Source organism: Oncorhynchus tshawytscha, linkage group LG07 (genome assembly GCF_018296145.1).
Source record: "Oncorhynchus tshawytscha isolate Ot180627B linkage group LG07, Otsh_v2.0, whole genome shotgun sequence".
Classification (NCBI taxonomy): Eukaryota; Metazoa; Chordata; class Actinopteri; order Salmoniformes; family Salmonidae; genus Oncorhynchus; species Oncorhynchus tshawytscha.
Window position 1 is genome coordinate 63,459,833 of NC_056435.1, and position 18,909 is coordinate 63,478,741.

Consider the following 18,909-nt stretch of genomic DNA (forward strand, 5'->3'; position numbering starts at 1 on the left):
TGTAGTTACCCGGAAAAGTGTTAAACAAATCAAAATATATTTTATATTTGAGATTCTTCGAAATAGCCACCCTTTGCCTTGATAACAGCTTTGCACACACTTGGCATTCTCTCAACCAGCTTCATAAAATAGTCACCTGGAATGCATTATAATTAACAGGTGTGCCTTGTTAAAGGTTCATTTGTTGAATTTCTTTCCTTCTTAATGCGTTTGAGCCAATCAGTTGTGTTGTGAGAAGGTAGGGGTGGTATACAGAAGATAGCCCTATTTGGTAAAAGACCAAGTCCATATTATGGCAAGAACAGCTCAAATAAGCAAAGAGAAACGACATTCCACCATTACTTTAAAATATGAAGGTCAGTCAATCCGGAACATTTTCCGGTTTCTTCAAGTGCAGTCGCAAAAACCATCGAACCGTAGAGCCCACAACACCAGTCTCAACGTCAACAGTGAAGAGGCGACTCTGGGATGCTGGCCTTCTAGGCAGAGTTGCAAAGAAAATGCCATATCTCAGACTGGCCAATAAAAATAAGATATTAAGATGGGCAAAAGAACACAGACACTGGACAGAGGGACTCTGCCTAGAAGGCCAGCATCCCGGAGTCGCCTCTTCACTGTTGACGTTAAGATTGGGGTTTTGAGGGTACTATTTAATGAAGCTGCCAGTTGAGGACTTGTGAGGCGTCTGACACTCTAATGTACTTGTCCTCTTGCTCAGTTGTGCACTGGGGCCTTCCACTCCTCTTTCTATTCTGGTTAGAGCCAATTTTCACTGTTCTGTGAAGGAAATAGTACACAGCGTTGTACGAGATCTTCAGTTTCTTGGCAAGTTCTCGCATGGAATAGCCTGCATTTCTCAGAACAAGAATAGACTGACGAGTTTCAGAAGAAAGTTAATCGTTTCTGGCCATTTTGAGCCTAATCGAACCCACAAATGCTGATGCTCCAGATTCTCAACTAGTCTGAAGAAGGACAGTTTTATTGCTTCTTTAAGCAGGACAACAGTTGTCAACTGTGCTAACATAATTGCAAAAGGGTTTTCTAATGATCAATTAGCCTTTTAAAATGATAAACTTGGATTAGCTAACACAACGTGCCATTGGAACACAGGAGTGATGGTTGCTGATAATGGGCCTCTGTACGCCTATGTAGATATTCCATTAAAAATCAGCCATTTTCAGCTACTATAGTCATTTACAACATTAACAATGTCTACACTGCATTTCTGATCAATTTCATGTTATTTTAATGGACAACAAATGTGCTTTCCTTTCAAAAACAAGGACATTTCTAAGTAATCCCAAACTTTTGAACGGTATACACACACACACACACACACACACAATTGACAGATTGGATTACGATTCAATAAATGTTTGTAGCTGTGCTCTAATTTGATTGTCTTTGTACCAGCACAAAGTCAGATACACACCAAAGATTTCTCACCATTCGATGAGTCTCTGGACAAAAATCCTGTGGTGAGATCAGTGATACTCAAACTCCTGCTCAAGTACAGGTGAGTGAACCAGAAAAGCTGCTTATGTCATTGTAATGTTGTTGTAACCAGTAACGCAATTCAAGGTTTCAGAATAGGTAGGGTGTCAACACATTTTCCTGAATTTAACTCATTTGTGTTTTGTTTTTTAGCTTTGATGAAGTCAAGGAATATCTGCAGCAGCATTTGACATCGATAGAAGAGAGCAACATTGTCGATGCAGAAGATAAAAATGAACTGTATGCGTTGTACATTAACTGCCTTGAGGTATGATCTGATTGGGTGTCCATGCAGGCAGTCAAGACTGTTGCCCAATCAGAATAACAACATAGACCACAACTGCAGTATGACTATATGACTATCATACAACTTTCTTTCGCAGGACTCATTGTTGGAAAGAATGCCACAAGAAAACACCTGCCTTCAGGAAGAGACTGAGTTCTTGCATCACTTCCTGGACTCTGTCACTGACTCGGCTGAGACGGTCACAATAGAGTACCTGCAGCAGATCGCTAGGGTCCGCCTGTGCCTGGGCAAGGCTGCACACCTTCTCCATAGCATGCTGTCTGGTGAGAAAATGTATTAAAAAGCTCAAATCAAATGTATTTGTCAAATACACATGGTTAGCAGATGTTAATGCGAGTGTAGCGAAATGCTTGTGATTCTAGTTCCGACAATGCAGTAATAACCAACGAGTAATCTAACCTAACAATTCCACAACTACTACCTTATACACACAAGTCTAAAGGGATAAAGAATACTGTATGTACATAAAGATATATGAATGAGTGATGGTACAGAATGGCATAGGCAAGATGCAGTAGATGGTATCGAGTACAGTTTATACATATGAGATAAGTAATGTAGGGTATGTAAACATTAACCCCTGAGTCCCAAGTTCTGCTCCGTGTTGGTTAAAAATTGGGCTTGTTGGTATAAATTAATTTAAAACATGTTTTTTTTTTTTTACAATATAGAGATTATTGAAACCACTGGGCTCGGATCTGATGCGATTACCAAAATTAAAAATCGGATTTAGGTCCACACAGGTCCACACACCAAAAATGGTCTTTAAAATTATTTTTAAATATAGGGAATTTAGAGTCAACAAGAGCAACAACAAACATTGTGGCTGTTAGGCCATCACAAGTGTGTGTCATGGGGAATGTTGAAAACACTTGCAATAAGTTTGTCTGACTGATCCAAGACATGTCCTGAAAGAAGTTTCTGGTCTTTCAGGGGTATGTGCAAGTCCTCAGGATGTGGTTGAGGAGTTTCTTCGTGCTGTTAGGAACCTGTGCGAGAGGAGTGTGAACGACTGGTACCGGGTCTACCTGATCCGCAACATCAGCAGACAGCAGGGTGTAGAGTGTGTCCAGGGGATGCTGAAGGAAGCCGAGTACAGGTGGCTTTTCCCTGAAGAGATACATCAACAGGTACATAGTAACATACGGCTTTCTTAAATGTTTTATAAACCACATTTTTAACTGTTGAAAAAGCCTGTATTTATTTTCCTTTCATTAAAGTACTTGTCAAGTACATATTAAAGTGATATGGAAGACTACCTATATAGCATATGATCTCTCTGTAAATGAACCCTCGCAACGAAGAACCATATATGTGACTGGTTACAGGATCGGGAGCGTTTGACGCTCGTTCGTACTTCACAGTAGGACCTCGTGTCTGGCATGGTGGAGTTGACCATGCTGATGGTTGGCCATACGTTTACATGTATTTCTTAAAGAGATGGGTGGGGCTAAGGCTTAAGAGGGTGTGAAAAATGCTGAATGGGCGTAAACAAAGAAGAGCTCTCTAGCAAGTGTGAAAATTGCATCAACATTTTTCAATGGGCATTTTCTCCAACTTGTCTCCTAAGTGTAGCAGCATAACTTTCCAATGTTTTCTCCAACTGCAGTGTATGATATACAATTTTGAAGCTCTAACATTTGAAATAACCCCCCTACAGAGAAATCTGGCCACATATATGTGCATTATGAAAAATTCCGATATTGTGAAATATTTGACATTTTCTATGCGTATACCACATTGTGTCATTATTCAAGTCATCACACTTCTATCGTTTAATTATACCTGCCTGTTTTTTGATTTCATATTTATTTTCCATACTTTTTATAAGGATTCATGAAGTTGATATATATATATTTTTAACACATACTGTATATGGTTGTTCATCTGCGGGATTGTGTACAGAATGAAGATGGTGGGCAGATGGACCAGTATCTGGTCTATGGAGAGCAATACCTGGCTGTACGGGAGGCTGTTGCCAAAGCAGTATTAGAGGGCACTGTGGAGGACATAGAGAAGAAGTGTGAGGTATTAGTGCAATTCCACTCAGCTCTCTAACAGTGTCTCGTGCATTACTATTACTAACCTGTTTGAAAGCATTTCTAATCATCTGAGGTAATGCATCATTGATAAGTGGATAATCCTCCGCTCTGCGTCTTTGTCTTGTTTATAGAGATGTACTGCACCTCCAAAGAGGCGGACCTTGTATATCCTGCTGGCTCTTTTCAGAGAAGTCACCAGTCTGTACCGAGCAGCCAACACAGGCCTCCAGCCCAGCCCTAAGGTAGGAACACAGGCCTCCACCCCAGCCCTAGGGTAGGAACACAGGCCTCTACCCCAGCCCTAAGGTAGGAACACAGACCTATACCCCAGCCCTAGTGTAGGAACACAGGCCTCCACCCCAGCCCTAGGGTAGGAACACAGGCCTCCAGCCCAGCCCTAGGGTAGGAACACAGGCCTCCAGCCCAGCCCTAGGGTAGGAACACAGGCCTCCACCCCAGCCCTAGGGTAGGAACACAGGCCTAGGAACCAGCTCAGCCCTAGGGTAGGAACACAGGCCTCTACCCCAGCCCTAGGGTAGGAACACAGGCCTCCACCCCAGCCCTAGGGTAGCAACACAGGCCTCCAGGCCTCCACCCCAGCCCTAGTGTAGGAACACAGGCCTCCACCCCCCCAGAACACAGGCCTCCACCCCAGTGTAGGAACACAGGCCTCTACCCCAGCCCTAGGGTAGGAACACAGGCCTCCAGCCCAGCCCTAGGGTAGGAACACAGGCCTCCACCCCAGCCCTAAGGTAGGAACACAGGCCTAGGAACACAGCCCAGCCCTAGGGTAGGAACACAGCCTCCACCCCAGCCTAGGAACACAGCCCAGCCCTAAGGTAGGAACACAGGCCTCTACCCCAGCCCTAAGGTAGGAACACAGGCCTATCCACCCCACCCCAGCCCTAGTGTAGGAACACAGGCCCCAGCCCTAGGGTAGGAACACAGGCCTCCACCCCAGCCCAGCCCACCCCAGGGTAGGAACACAGGCCTCCACCCCAGCCCTAGGGGTAGGAACACAGGCCTCCACCCCAGCCCTAAGGTAGGAACACAGGCCTCCACCCCAGCCCTAGTGTAGGAACACAGGCCTCCACCCCAGCCCTAGGGTAGGAACACAGGGCCCTCCACCCCAGCCCTAGGGTAGGAACACAGGCCTCCACCCAGCCCACCAGCCCTAGGAACACAGGCCTCCACCCCAGCCCTAAGGTAGGAACACAGGCCTCCAGCCCAGCCCTAGGGTAGGAACACAGGCCTCCACCCCAGCCCTAAGGTAGGAACACAGGCCTCTAGCCCAGCCCTAGGGTAGGAACACAGGGCTCCACCCCAGCCCTAGGGTAGGAACACAGGCCTCCACCCCAGCCCTAGGGTAGGAACACATTGGACTCTGTTGTTGATGATAGAAACGGGGCAACTAGTGACATTTCAACGTTAGATTTTCAAATCATGTTGCTAATTTAAGTTAAATGTGACCTTTTCGTAGATTCCTAAAAAGTCCCCCCAAATCTCAATCAAGCCATCTTGATTCTCCCAGAAAATATGGTTGATTGTCCCAGAAAATGTTAGGATGAAATGTCTCATATGCCTAACTGAACCCTGAGTCCATACACAGAGGTTATATTTAACCATAATGGCTGTCCTCCCTCAGAAATGCCAAGAACTTGAGTACTTCATCCAGGGTTCAAGGTACCTAGATCCCAAGCCAGTGAGGGACTTTGCCATGGCATTGGTGCAGAACAGGATGGGAGAACTGAATGTCCATAATGGCCGTACCGGTGCAGAGCACGTCCTTATAGAGCTGGCTGTCCACCTGGCCGCTGTGCTGCTCACTGGGACAGAAGGGGTGCTTACACCTCTTCAGCAGCTTGGCCTGACTCCTAACAACATGCTGGTATGATCCATCTCACCATCTCATACTGGCTGCATCCCAATTGTCCACCCTTCTCCCGAAGGGATTAAACAATGGTGGAAACTCACTGTAGCCAATACGTACACCAATCCAATGCTTTTTCTGCAGAAGGGTGGAGAATCGAAACGCAGCCATTGTTCTCATAAACATGTTATTCCAAGTTGAATATGGGAGTTCTGTCTTTATCGGACTGTCTATTCCAACAGAGAGCCTTCATACCCACGATGCCTGAAGACATGCTGGCTATGGCCCAAAGGGTTTTAACACAGACTGGAGGCCTTCAAGCACTCACCTGGTATTGTAAGTACAGTGCCCATATAAATGTTGGTGTGCCCTATAACTATAAAATCTGCTTTCTCAATTCACCTGTGGCATTGATTTTGTTAACCTTTTACTGCAGTGGGCTAAATCAGTGTTTCTTGGTAGTCTTAAACAAATCTACTTTGAAACAAATGTATACACCTCACACTCATGGTTATGGGCTTAAAGAAAGTTCAGATGTATTCAATTTTGAGTTTGTATCCCAATATTACTCTTTATATACATCACAGAAGACTGAAATATAACAAAACCGTTTGACATAGAAACACTGGATTTCCAGCAGTATTTTTTTGGTATGTTTATTAATGATGAAATTATGAAACATATTCAGAACATTCCATCCATGATGCCACTAGAGGGCGATTTTGTCATTTGACTGCAATATGCTACAATATGTAAAGCTTGCCTGAATCATAACAAATGACTTAGATTTACAAAACACTTTCTTAACTTCTGTATGTTTTGTTCGAGCTCACTTCATCCACTACCAAGAACATTCACCTCAGCTTTCAGGTTGCAGTAGTGTCCTAATGTAGAAGTATCTCATACTGATCCCTACTAAACAACAGCTATTGAAAAATTGCAGCATAGAACACATATTGTAAGCATTATAGTAACACATTATAATGACTCATACATGCACATGACAAGTATATAAAGCATTATACCTGTTGATAAAGTGTTACCGAATAATTCAATGATGAGTTGTGTTGTATACTGAGTAAAACATTGCAAAACTAAACATTAACATTTTTATTGACCTTTGTTCTCTACAGCCTGTCCTGAAGGACACCCTTGTGCTGTTGGTGAGGTAAGCACAGTTCTTAATGTATAATTCAATTGACAAACATTCACAATGTTAAAAAACTCCACAGCAGACTAATTCACCCCCTCTTTGCAGTGTGGTCGCCCCACCCAGCTGGCACGCTGTCTAGAGTGTGGGGCAGTAGTTGGAGGGAAGAACCATGCTCCTGTCAGAGGTTTCAGTGCTATGGGACTGCAGCGGTAAATGTGTTCCCTGTGGTGCTTACAAAAAGGGCTTCCTGTTGATATTGTTGCTAAAGCATCAGATTGACAGATCCCATGTTGAATGACTGAACTTGTCCTCTTAGGGGAGATCTGACAAGGACTGGTCACATCCTAGGAGATCCTCAGAGGAGGGACAACCCAGACTCCCAGGACACCAAAAACATGTCCCTCACCCCCTTCACCCTCGTCAGGCTGCTCACCCATCTAGCCATGCTGCTAGGGGCCTCAGAGCACCCACAGGTACGCCTGCTTGTCTGCCAATGCCAGCCCACTCTTTCTAGCACTGTGTACAGTGTACCAAACTACAAAATAGTGGTTATAGAGTTATATAGAGTAATATAGAGTTGTTGTTTATCATTCAAGTTCAAGTAGTTTATTTGCCATTATCTACTCAATTAGTGTATAAATAATTAAGCTTATCTACTAATTATACGGTTTTGATGTTAGTAAAATACAAAGGAGATGTAAAAAAAAAAAAAGACATAGAAGATGAAAATACTAAAAGACAAAATATATAAAAGATGACAACTGCGGACTGCAGTATTTCACAATAATAAGATATCTCTCTTCTTTCTAGTCCGTCCAGCAGATCATCCAGCCTCCAGTTGCTGACCCCTGTGGATTTCTGATCCTTCACCTGCTAAAGGATATGGATCATGTGACCAAAGCCCTGGGGAAGGGAACAGATGGCACGGTCACCGCCATCCACCTGATAATCAGATCCATCCTGGAGTCACCACAGACCAATCCATGTAAGGCCTTTCATTAATGCTCTCATAAGCCCTCTGACAGGTATACTTTATTATCTGATTTTAACTCAATCAAGTTTTTAATTGTATACACACAATCATATTTGAACACAATCAAGTATTTAAGTGTATATTCACAATCATATTTGAACTTGAATAGGCTAATAAAGTATCACATTTTTTACTGTGAGCGAGAGTTGCACCTTTTCCTTTCAAATAGCAATGTGATTTTTTGGTTGCATCTCGTCTCACTTTGGTTGAGCGCCTCCCGCTTCTCTCCAAACATTTTGAAACAATGAAAGTCAGAGCAAGTTAATTGTTTGAAATGAAACAAAATCTAAATCACATACCTGCGTACTTATAACACAGATACGAGTAGCTACCTCATGGACTCTTTGTTTCTAGGGATGGCTGGCTATGATTCCCAACTGTCAACTAAAGAGGCCAGAAATACCTGGGAGACAACCGTTGCTACTGACATCATCACTCCTCAGTTGAAGGTGAAACCTTTGGATAACATTTGAAGTTAGCTATAGTTTGATTAAAGATCTATTTGATAAAACATATATTCCAGCTATATTCCAAGTCAAAGATAAGATTGCACCTTTGAAGGGACAAAGAGTTTCACTTTGTGTGTGTCTGTATGTACATACCTGTGTGTGTTTGACATCACAGCATCTTGACCAGCGGCTGAGAGAGGTGAATGCCACAATCAGAAATGACTTGCGTGTCTCCTCTAACTTCATCATGAGGGTGACATTCGGGGATGAGTGTCCGTTGTCCTCGCTACCTCGGGGCTCCCAGGTCCACTGTTCAGGAGTGTGGAGCTGCAGAGAGAGGGTGTCCCTACTCAGCCTCACCCACATCGTAGAGCAGAACGACGGAAAGGACAAGCTCCCTCTACTATGGAGGTTCCTACAGAAGGTAATCGTCACGAAACCTGTGTTCTTTCTTCCTATTGTAAATAGATTTTCTAAATCTTGCATCTTTGAATAGTTTCTGAGTGAGTCTGTGACATTTAACTCACATGATCTCCTGCATTTTCCATACATTTTTGGGAATTTTCGCAGGAGGCAGAGTTCCGGCTGGTGAGGTTCCTTCCAGATATCCTGGCCCTGCAGAAGAGTCTGGTGAAAAGGTTCCAGAGGTCATCAGACCTGATGAATGCCTCCATTAGAGAGTTCATCCAGAAACAGTCAGGTAACGTCAACTGTCCATCAGAATGATCCATCCTTCGCACTATTCAGCATAGTTATCATCATATTATTGCCGATTGCCAATTTGAGACTAACTTATGAAAATTTATGGGGTTTTGTCTTCTAACAGCACCGATGAGAGTGTGCTATGAGAAACGAATCCAGATCTTCCTGAATACATGGAACTTGCTCAGATTGTCAGTAGCCACCAGTGAGTTACCCTTCTTTGACTACAGTCCTCTGTAAAGCAGGACAAAGTTGGCCGTACAACTGGAACATTGTCTGTGCCCGAAATGGCACCCTATTCTCTACATAGGGCCCCAGTTGGAAGTAGTGCACTATGTAGGCAATAGGGAACAATTTTGGACATAATCATTTTTTTTCACTTTGTGTGTTTGGATGTGCAGGTGAAATAAAGATCCCAGAAGAGTTCTGGAAGGAGAATTTGGACCAGGACAGTGACCTCCAATACCTCCTGCCACGGCGCCAGGGTCCAGGCCTGTGTTCCACCGCTCTGCTCAGTCACCTGGTGGCCCTGCACAATGAGCTGCTTCACGCTGTGGACCGCCACACTGGGGAAGACACCAGGTACAGCACTGCCAAGGAACCAATCATCCCTCCCATGCCACCCACCCCCATCCCAAACAAACCCCACCCACCCCCAACCTTGACTCTAAACACAATAATTAAAATATATATTTTTTAAGGTAGAATAGAAATGAAAGATATTTGGAACTAACACTGGATTGGTTTACTGCACAGCCGTCAGCCAGTTTATCCAGGGATATTAAAAGGTCTCAAAGTACTTTCTGCTCCAACAGCTACAAGGTGAGTCTGTCAGAGCTGACAGATCTGCATGTGATCCGCTATGAAGTGGAGAAGGACCTGCTGCCCCTGGTGCTGTCAAACTGCCAGTACAGCCTGGAGCGTGGCAAGGAGACCCTGTCTGAGTACGACCTTCCCAAGATCCAGCAGCAGGTCCTAACCCGCTTCCTGCAGGGCAAACCCCTCATCACACTAACTGTGAGTCCTGGCTTCTAATTAAGGCCCCAGACCCTCTGGTGCTTACAGATCTGAAATGACTGGGAAAAACGAAAGCAATGCATCACTTACTGAATCCAATGTGTTGACTTTCAGGGAATCCCGATTTTGGTCACCAGACATGAAAGAGATTACGAAAGCATTTTGAAAACAGTGAAAGGAAAAGTGTCTCAGGTAAGTTTTACGGAAGCATTATTATTACTTGTATTTGTTGACACACCATTGTGGCGTCATGTGAATACATATCACATTTCAGCGGTACAATGTCCTCGTTGTTTTCCCAGGAGCGTCTGCCGTCCCTGACCCTCACAGCCCTGTCCAGGGATCTGGAGTCGTACAGTGAGGTGTGTGATGCCCTGAAGGCTGTGGAGCTGGCTCTGGGCTTCCTGTCCATGACTGGGGGAGACACCCACATGCCCTTGGTGCGTTACCTGGAGGACACGCTCAGGATGAGCGAGCAGACCGAACCACACTTCTTAAAGGTGACCATGTTTATTTGATATTGTGTGTCAGATTGATGAGCTAAAAAGAAATACAGTACAACCTCTAAGATACAAACCTAAGAGTTAGACTGCCTGGTCAACTGAACAGGCAAACCTCCCTTCTAATGTGTTCTTATCTCTAAGGTCCTACTGTACTGAGATTCAATATATTTGCGTTGTATCCAGTGTACCAGTCATGTTGCCAGTATTCCGTACATGTAGTCTAACGTGTGTGCTCTGTGCTGCCCCATTTCTTTAGGCTCTGGGCAGATGCAGTCTGAAGCACTGTGTGGCTCTGTGGCAGCTCCTCTCTTCCCTCAAATCAGAGAACATGCTGAAGAGTCTGAAGAGGGTAACCAACAGCTTATCACACATACTGTAGTAATACGTGACACAATCATCCTAAAAAGAACTTGTCGGCTCTATCATTGCAATCTTTGCTGAGAGATGTTTCAGTGTTTTTCAACCCTAACATATTACTTTGGTCAATTTTAAGTAACGATTTGCACAGATGAGGAAGGGTGAATCTATAGCCATCGTTGGGGTTGATTCCCAGTCATGCTGTATGATACCACTGTCGGTCTAGATAACTCTGAGATTCCTTCCTCTATCTTCCCTCCTGAAGGACCCATTCTTTGGGGTCTCGGCTGAGTACCAGAAGCACCTGGAGGAGGAGCAGAAGAAGCTGCTCCAAGGTTTCATCACCGTGGGGAACATCAACACCTGGCTGCTGGAGATGCACGAGTTCCTCCTGCTGAACCTGGGGAGCCCTCGTGCCTCGGATACCTATGGACCACACTGGAGGTGAGGATAGACAGCAAGTGTGGGCGGGAACAGGGGCTACTCCCGAGGATAGACAGCAAGTGTGGGCGGGAACAGGGGCTACTCCCGAGGATAGACAGCAAGTGTGGGCGGGAACAGGGGCTACTCCCGAGGATAGACAGCAAGTGTGGGCGGGAACAGGGGCTTCTCCCGAGGATAGACAGCAAGTGTGGGCGGGAACAGGGGCTACTCCCGAGGATAGACAGCAAGTGTGGGCGGGAACAGGGGCTACTCCCGAGGATAGACAGCAAGTGTGGGCGGGAACAGGGGCTACTCCCGAGGATAGACAGCAAGTGTGGCGGGGGAACAGGGGCTACTCCCGAGGATAGACAGCAAGTGTGGGCGGGAACAGGGGCTACTCCCGAGGATAGACAGCAAGTGTGGGCGGGAACAGGGGCTACTCCCGAGGATAGACAGCAAGTGTGGGCGGGAACAGGGGCTACTCCCGAGGATAGACAGCAAGTGTGGGCGGGAACAGGGGCTACTCCCGAGGATAGACAGCAAGTGTGGGCGGGAACAGGGGCTACTCCCGAGGATAGACAGCAAGTGTGGGCGGGAACAGGGGCTTCTCCCGTGGATAGACAGCAAGTGTGGGCGGGAACAGGGGCTACTCCCGAGGATAGACAGCAAGTGTGGGCGGGAACAGGGGCTACTCCCGAGGATAGACAGCAAGTGTGGGCAGGAACAGGGGCTACTCCCGAGGATAGACAGCAAGTGTGGGCGGGAACAGGGGCTACTCCCGAGGATAGACAGCAAGTGTGGGCGGGAACAGGGGCTACTCCCGAGGATAGACAGCAAGTGTGGGCGGGAACAGGGTCTACTCCCGAGGATAGACAGCAAGTGTTGGCGGGAACAGGGGCTACTCCCGAGGATAGACAGCAAGTGTGGGCGGGAACAGGGGCTACTCCCGAGGATAGACAGCAAGTGTGGGCGGGAACAGGGGCTACTCCCGAGGATAGACAGCAAGTGTGGGCGGGAACAGGGGCTACTCCAGAGGATAGACAGCAAGTGTGGGCGGGAACAGGGGCTACTCCCGAGGATAGACAGCAAGTGTGGGCGGGAACAGGGACTACTCCCGAGGATAGACAGCAAGTGTGGGCGGGAACAGGGGCTTCTCCCGAGGATAGACAGCAAGTGTGGGCGGGAACAGGGGCTACTCCCGAGGATAGACAGCAAGTGTGGGCGGGAACAGGGACTACTCCCGAGGATAGACAGCAAGTGTGGGCGGGAACAGGGGCTACTCACGAGGATAGACAGCAAGTGTGGGCGGGAACAGGGACTACTCCCAAGGATAGACAGCAAGTGTAGGCGGGAACAGGGGCTACTCCCGAGGTCTTCCAATTCCAAACCATCATTGTAACTCTCATTTTCATGAAAAGGGACATTTGCATGTGACATGCAGCTGCCAAACACATACATTAGCCTTGGATGTGAAGCCACATTCACAATGTGAGGGCTAAAGTTGCAGATCTAATGTCGAAGAAAGGCAGATGTGACTTCACATATTTTGATGGTATTTGATCCCCTTGACTGAACAACATTGTCACGTCTACTCCCGCTCGCCCTCTATGGCGCTCAACGTACCCGGTCTACTCTCCACCGGTCCTGGGAACACTCATTAGGCACACCTGGACTCCATCACTACCCCTTTTATCTAGCATCACTCTTCAGGCAGTATTGGTTCAGACGCTGCGCTTGTTTTTGTAACACTCCATGTTCGGTATTATTAAAATCACCATCTGCACCTGCTTCCTGTTTCCTGACTCCCTGCGTTATAGACACAGTTCCGAGGTCTGAAATCACAACCTGTTTTGTCTTCTTTCTCTCATTCTAGTGTCAAAGAGACTTTGACTGCATACATGGACCGCAAAGAAGTACAAGTCCCTCCTGACGTGGAGGCTTCCTTCCCCGACGAGATACTCCTCTCACAGATTGTGGAAACCTGGAAATTTACTGTGACTTACAAACAAGAATGGATGATGTAATCGATTCCACCTGAACATGATTTGTAAAGGACTACACTGGATCACCGGGGAAATGTTAGAATAGAACACAAGTGCTTCTGATTGTATGCTGTATAGATGTATGTGCTTTCTCCAGTGATCTCACAGTATGTGCCACACTGACACACCATACTTAGATACTAAGAGGATTTATAACTGGTATGTGGGGAATCTTGCCTTTCTCCTTACAAAACCTGCCTTGAATGCAACATTTTCTCAGGAAAACATTCCAAATATCATTTTTTGCTCAGACTATGGGGTTGGTTCAATCCGTATCGTTGATGTTCAGGGCAATAGAATTGAATATTAAAGGCATTGTTACTGCGTTCGCATGAGACTGCATTCACGGTAAACGCTGCATATGTCGGCCCAATTGGAAATGACCTTTACATTTTAAGCGTGCCATAGTGGTGGACTTCGGGTAAACGGATTGAATCAAGCCTTATTTAAACCAAACTGTGTTTACAGAATGTTTTATGCAATCATTTTTGTTACTAGATGTTTATTTTGTGGGAAATATTTTTGACATTATTTGAGAGACTAACTCCAGTGCAGTTTTTATGTTTACCACATGTTTATGTTATGCTCTTCTCTTTTACATGTTGTACTTTAAAATGTTGTACTTTCAAATTTATATTTTGGGAGAATATTGGTGGTTGGTGTTATTTTAAAGTTAATATTTCCAAACATTATGTTCAGATCAGTGCAATAAGCATCCGCTTGAGGGTGCTATTGGCCCACATTTTGTAATTTACAGTCCTGAAGATCTAAAATCAAGTTTGTTAAATACATGACCTAATAATTTTATCTGCCTGGTTTTAATGTATTCTGGTTGAATATGACTACATTATCTTCTGTGTCCAAATCATGGCATCTTGAAATAAAAGGGCTGGTGCTGTCAAGAGGGATGTTTGTCACGCCTTTGCTGGTAATATACTCTAAATGTACAGGCCTAGATAATACCCTCATTTCACTAACTTGCCATTGCCAATGGGTCATATTTAATTTATTTGAAGGTTTGCTTAGATAGCTTATAACCTATTTAAGCAGACCTTCAAATTGTTACGTAAGATTTTAATTAATAAACTGTTAATACATGATTACATGTAATTGGGTCATGTATTCATTTAGCATTAGTAAATATTTATATGTATAAACCATATTATAAATAAGTGTTACATCATTAATAACAGGCCTTGTATTAAATATTGTATAATTATTCCTCATTTAATGGTTAACAAACTATCTAAGGGGAGCGATCAGAGAGTTCATGCAATCTGTCTTGAGACTTCCTCCAGAGACTGTAAACAAGGTGACTTTCCACCGAGTGCACAGACGTGGAGCTCGCAGCGACAAGACCAAGGGTCCCCGACCGATCAACGCAAAAATGAAACACTACCAACAAAAGGAGCTGATCAAAAGCAGGGTAAGGGAGCTTAAAGGGATCAAACTCGGTCTGAATGATCCATTTCTCCAAGAGGCTGTATCCTGTACAGAGGTAACAGAGGGAAAGGTTTTTAAGCGTGCCTTTCTCATTGTAGACAAACTCTTTATAGACGGACAGCTCTTCAGAGACAGCTCCATAACACCATGGTGGTACTACATTCTATGGGGATGTCAAGTTACGGGAAAAATTATGGGGACTAAAACACTATGAAGTTGATATGTGCACAAACACACTACCTGCTAGTTTACACATATGGACGCAATACACACACACACTTGATCTCTCTCCTCTCACTCTCGTTCTCTATTGTCTAGAGCGTTTTTTGTTTGTATATCTTTTGTATGTCTTTGTCTACATGTTTATCTATGTTTACAACAAGCAATGGGAAGATATCAGAACAGGGACGTTGGGGAATAATAGCATATTTTATGGGATACATTTGTACTGTAGTGAACCCGTTTCTATAATAATGCAAGGTCTCTTTCATAATCACGTGAAAAGTCAATTGCTATGAAAATACTCGGATGTGTTTTTCAATGAAAATGATGTTAAATGTAACTATGATGCAACTATGATGGCTGTACCACAACAGGCTGTACCTGTTGTGGAGTCCCAGCGTCGTCTGGGTTTTGATGGTGTAGGCGTCATTGTAAATAAGAATTGTTCTTAACTGACTTGCCTATTTAAATAAAGGTAACATATATATATATATATATATATATATATATATATATATATATATATATACATATATATACATATATATATATATTAATGATGGTGATACAGTATGGATTCCAATTATCATCCTGAATATTAAAGCTACACTCACTCCATGTTACGCACATAGACTCCGATCGCATTCTGTCTCCTATCAATACTTTAAAAAACTTTGATGAAAGAAAGAGACAGGAATGTAGTCAAGACGACTAGCTTTATTAAGTCTCCTCTATGTATATCTCACTAGGTCAGGGATTTTTAGTCTCCAAATATCCACTATTTTGAATGTGTCCATAATATTTGTGATTTCCTTAAGGGCACGGTGATGATAGTTTGTAGAGTGATTACCTTTACGGTCCATTGAGGTACTTAACACTGTGTTATAGTCTCCTACCATAATGATTAGATCATTTGTTGCCTGTAAGTTCAATAAATTGGAATAAATATTTTCTAAGAGGTATGGATCATCCTGATTTGGACCATATAGATTAATGAGCCAAGTCTATTTTTATCACCCACTTTCATATTCAAAAGGATCCACCTTCCTTGCGAGTCATTTCTGACTATTTGCACGTTCAGATCGAAATTTTTGTTCATCACACCCTTTGAGTTCCTTTGTCCAAGACAGAAAGTTATTTCACCACCCCATTCCTTTTTCCACACAGCTTCATTTAAGGATGTAGAGTGAGTTTCCTGTAAACAACTTCATCTAAGGATGTAGAGTGAGTTTCCTGCAAACAACTTCATCTAAGGATGTAGAGTGAGTTTCCTGTAAACAACTTCATCTAAGGATGTAGAGTGAGTTTCCTGTAAACAACTTCATCTAAGGATGTAGAGTGAGTTTCCTGTAAACAACTTCATCTAAGGATGTAGAGTGAGTTTCCTGTAAACAACTTCATCTAAGGATGTAGAGTGAGTTTCCTGTAAACAACTTCATCTAAGGATGTAGAGTGAGTTTCCTGTAAACAACTTCATCTAAGGATGTAGAGTGAGTTTCCTGTAAACAACTTCATCTAAGGATGTAGAGTGAGTTTCCTGTAAACAACTTCATCTAAGGATGTAGGAGAGTGAGTTTCCTGTAAACAACTTCATCTAAGGATGTAGAGTGAGTTTCCTGTAAACAACTTCATCTAAGGATGTAGAGTGAGTTTCCTGTAAACAACTTCATCTAAGGATGTAGAGTGAGTTTCCTGTAAACAACTTCATCTAAGGATGTAGAGTGAGTTTCCTGTAAACAACTTCATCTAAGGATGTAGAGTGAGTTTCCTGTAAAAGGTATGTGTTATATTCCTTTTCTTTCAGCCATGTAAAGACTGATCTTCTTTTTTTATAATCTACTAAACCGTTATAATTATAACTGGCTATATTTATTTCAAACCTTACCATAACTAGATTCTAGTCTCAGATTACAGCCAATTGATTACAGCATTAACCTAAAAATGAAAGAGGCAGATGGCAGTGGGAAGAGGTAGGGAACTGATCTGTCTGCCCGATTTAAAGGATCAAAACTGGAGGAAGCAGGTGGCAGTGGGAGGAGGTAGGGAACTGATCTGGCTGCCCAATTTAAAGGATCAAAACTGGAGGAGGCAGGTGGCAGTGGGAGGAGGTAAGGAACTGATCTGTCTGCCCAATTTAAAGGATCAAAACTGGAGGAGGCAGGTGGCAGTGGGAGGAGGTAGGGAACTGATCTGTCTGCCCAATTTAAAGGATCAAAACTGGAGGAGGCAGGTGGCAGTGGGAGGAGGTAGGGAACTGATCTGTCTTGCCAATTTAAAGGATCAAAACTGGCGGAAGAATACAAATCGCATAAATAGGAAAGTATACCAGTTTAATTTGAGGACAAGGATGTTGACAGCTGTGCCAAACATATTGCAAAATAATTTAGGAAGAGATTTTTGATGTACCAACTCCATGGTGCAGGGTGTATCTCAAAGTTTTGCTCACCTGAGGTGGAGTATCTTATGATAAGCTACAGACCTCACTATTTACCCAGAGAGTTTTCATCTGTTTTTTTTCGTAGCTGTCTATATACCACTACAGAGCGAGGTTGGAACTAAAACCACACTAAATGAGCTGTATTCTGCCATACGCAAACAGGAAACTGCTCATCCAGAGACGTGGTTCCGAGTGGCCGGTGACTTTAACGCAGGGAAACTTAAATCAGTTTTACCTCATTTCTATCAACATGTTAAATGTGCAATCAGAGGTAAACAAAATTCTAGACCACCTCTACTCCACACACAGAGACGCGTACAAAGCTCTCCCTCGCCCTCCATTTGGCAAATCTGACCATAACTCTATCCTCCTGATTCCTGCTTACAAGCTAAAAATTTAAGCAGGAAGCACCAGTGACTCGGTCTATAAAAAATTGGTCAGACGAAGCAGATGCTAAACTACAGGACTGTTTTGCTATCACAGACTGGAATATGTTACGTGATTCTTCTGATGACATTGAGGAGTACGCCACATCAGTCACTGGCTTTATCAATAAGTGCATTGAGGATGTCGTCCCCACAGTGACTGTACGTACATACCCCAACCAGAAGCAATGGATTATAGGTAACATCTGCACTGAGCTAAAGGGTAGAGCTGCCACTTTCAAGGAGCAGGACTCTAACCTGGAAGCTTATAAGAAATCCCACTATGCCCTCCGACGAACCATCAAACAGCAAAGCGTCAATACAGGACTAAGATCAAATCGTACTACACTGGCTCCGACGCTCGTTGGATGTTTTTTTAATTTATTTTTATTTCACCTTTATTTAACCAGGTAGGCTAGTTGAGAACAAGTTCTCATTTGCAACTGCGACCTGGCCAAGATAAAGCATAGCAGTGTGAACAGACAACACAGAGTTACACATGGAGTAAACAATTAACAAGTCAATAACACAGTAGAAAAAAAGGGGAGTCTATATACATTGTGTGCAAAAGGCATGAGGAGGTAGGCGAATAATTACAATTTTGCAGATTAATAACACTGGAGTGATAAGGGCTTGCAAACTATTACAGACTACAAAGGGAAGCACAGCCGAGAGCTGCCCAGTGACACGAGCCTACCAGATGAGCTAAATAACTTCTATGCTCGATTCGAGACAAGTAACACTGAAACATGCATGAGAGCATCAACTGTTCTGGATGACTGCGTGATCACGCTCTCCGCAGCCGATGTGAGTAAGAGCTTTAAACACGTCAACATTCACAAGGCCGCTGGGCCAGACGGATTACCAGGACATGTACTCATGCACTGACCAACTGGCAAGTGTCTTCACTGACATTTTCAACCTCTCCCTGTCTGAGTCTGTAATACCAACATGTTTCAAGCAGACAACCATAGTCCCTGTGCCCAAGAA

At 44.0% G+C, this 18,909-nt stretch overlaps 1 protein-coding gene across 1 annotated transcript in view; it reads left to right on the forward strand.

The window, feature by feature from the left end:
- The window catches only part of LOC112255352 (E3 ubiquitin-protein ligase rnf213-alpha), a 63,129-nt gene extending 48,632 nt beyond the window's left edge, over positions 1–14,497 (forward strand). The window contains exons 46-68 of the mRNA XM_042323728.1: positions 1,414–1,516; positions 1,648–1,762; positions 1,878–2,064; positions 2,735–2,931; positions 3,707–3,829; positions 3,975–4,085; positions 5,489–5,731; positions 5,956–6,049; positions 6,847–6,881; positions 6,972–7,075; positions 7,183–7,339; positions 7,677–7,851; positions 8,254–8,348; positions 8,524–8,772; positions 8,919–9,048; positions 9,175–9,255; positions 9,452–9,632; positions 9,866–10,067; positions 10,182–10,259; positions 10,370–10,567; positions 10,827–10,919; positions 11,193–11,371; positions 13,224–14,497. Of these exons, the coding sequence (XP_042179662.1) occupies positions 1,414–1,516; positions 1,648–1,762; positions 1,878–2,064; positions 2,735–2,931; positions 3,707–3,829; positions 3,975–4,085; positions 5,489–5,731; positions 5,956–6,049; positions 6,847–6,881; positions 6,972–7,075; positions 7,183–7,339; positions 7,677–7,851; positions 8,254–8,348; positions 8,524–8,772; positions 8,919–9,048; positions 9,175–9,255; positions 9,452–9,632; positions 9,866–10,067; positions 10,182–10,259; positions 10,370–10,567; positions 10,827–10,919; positions 11,193–11,371; positions 13,224–13,374 (3,281 nt within the window). The 3' untranslated portion in view covers positions 13,375–14,497. The remainder of the gene's footprint in view (positions 1–1,413; positions 1,517–1,647; positions 1,763–1,877; positions 2,065–2,734; positions 2,932–3,706; positions 3,830–3,974; positions 4,086–5,488; positions 5,732–5,955; positions 6,050–6,846; positions 6,882–6,971; positions 7,076–7,182; positions 7,340–7,676; positions 7,852–8,253; positions 8,349–8,523; positions 8,773–8,918; positions 9,049–9,174; positions 9,256–9,451; positions 9,633–9,865; positions 10,068–10,181; positions 10,260–10,369; positions 10,568–10,826; positions 10,920–11,192; positions 11,372–13,223) is intronic.
- Positions 14,498–18,909: the final 4,412 nt, after the last annotated feature.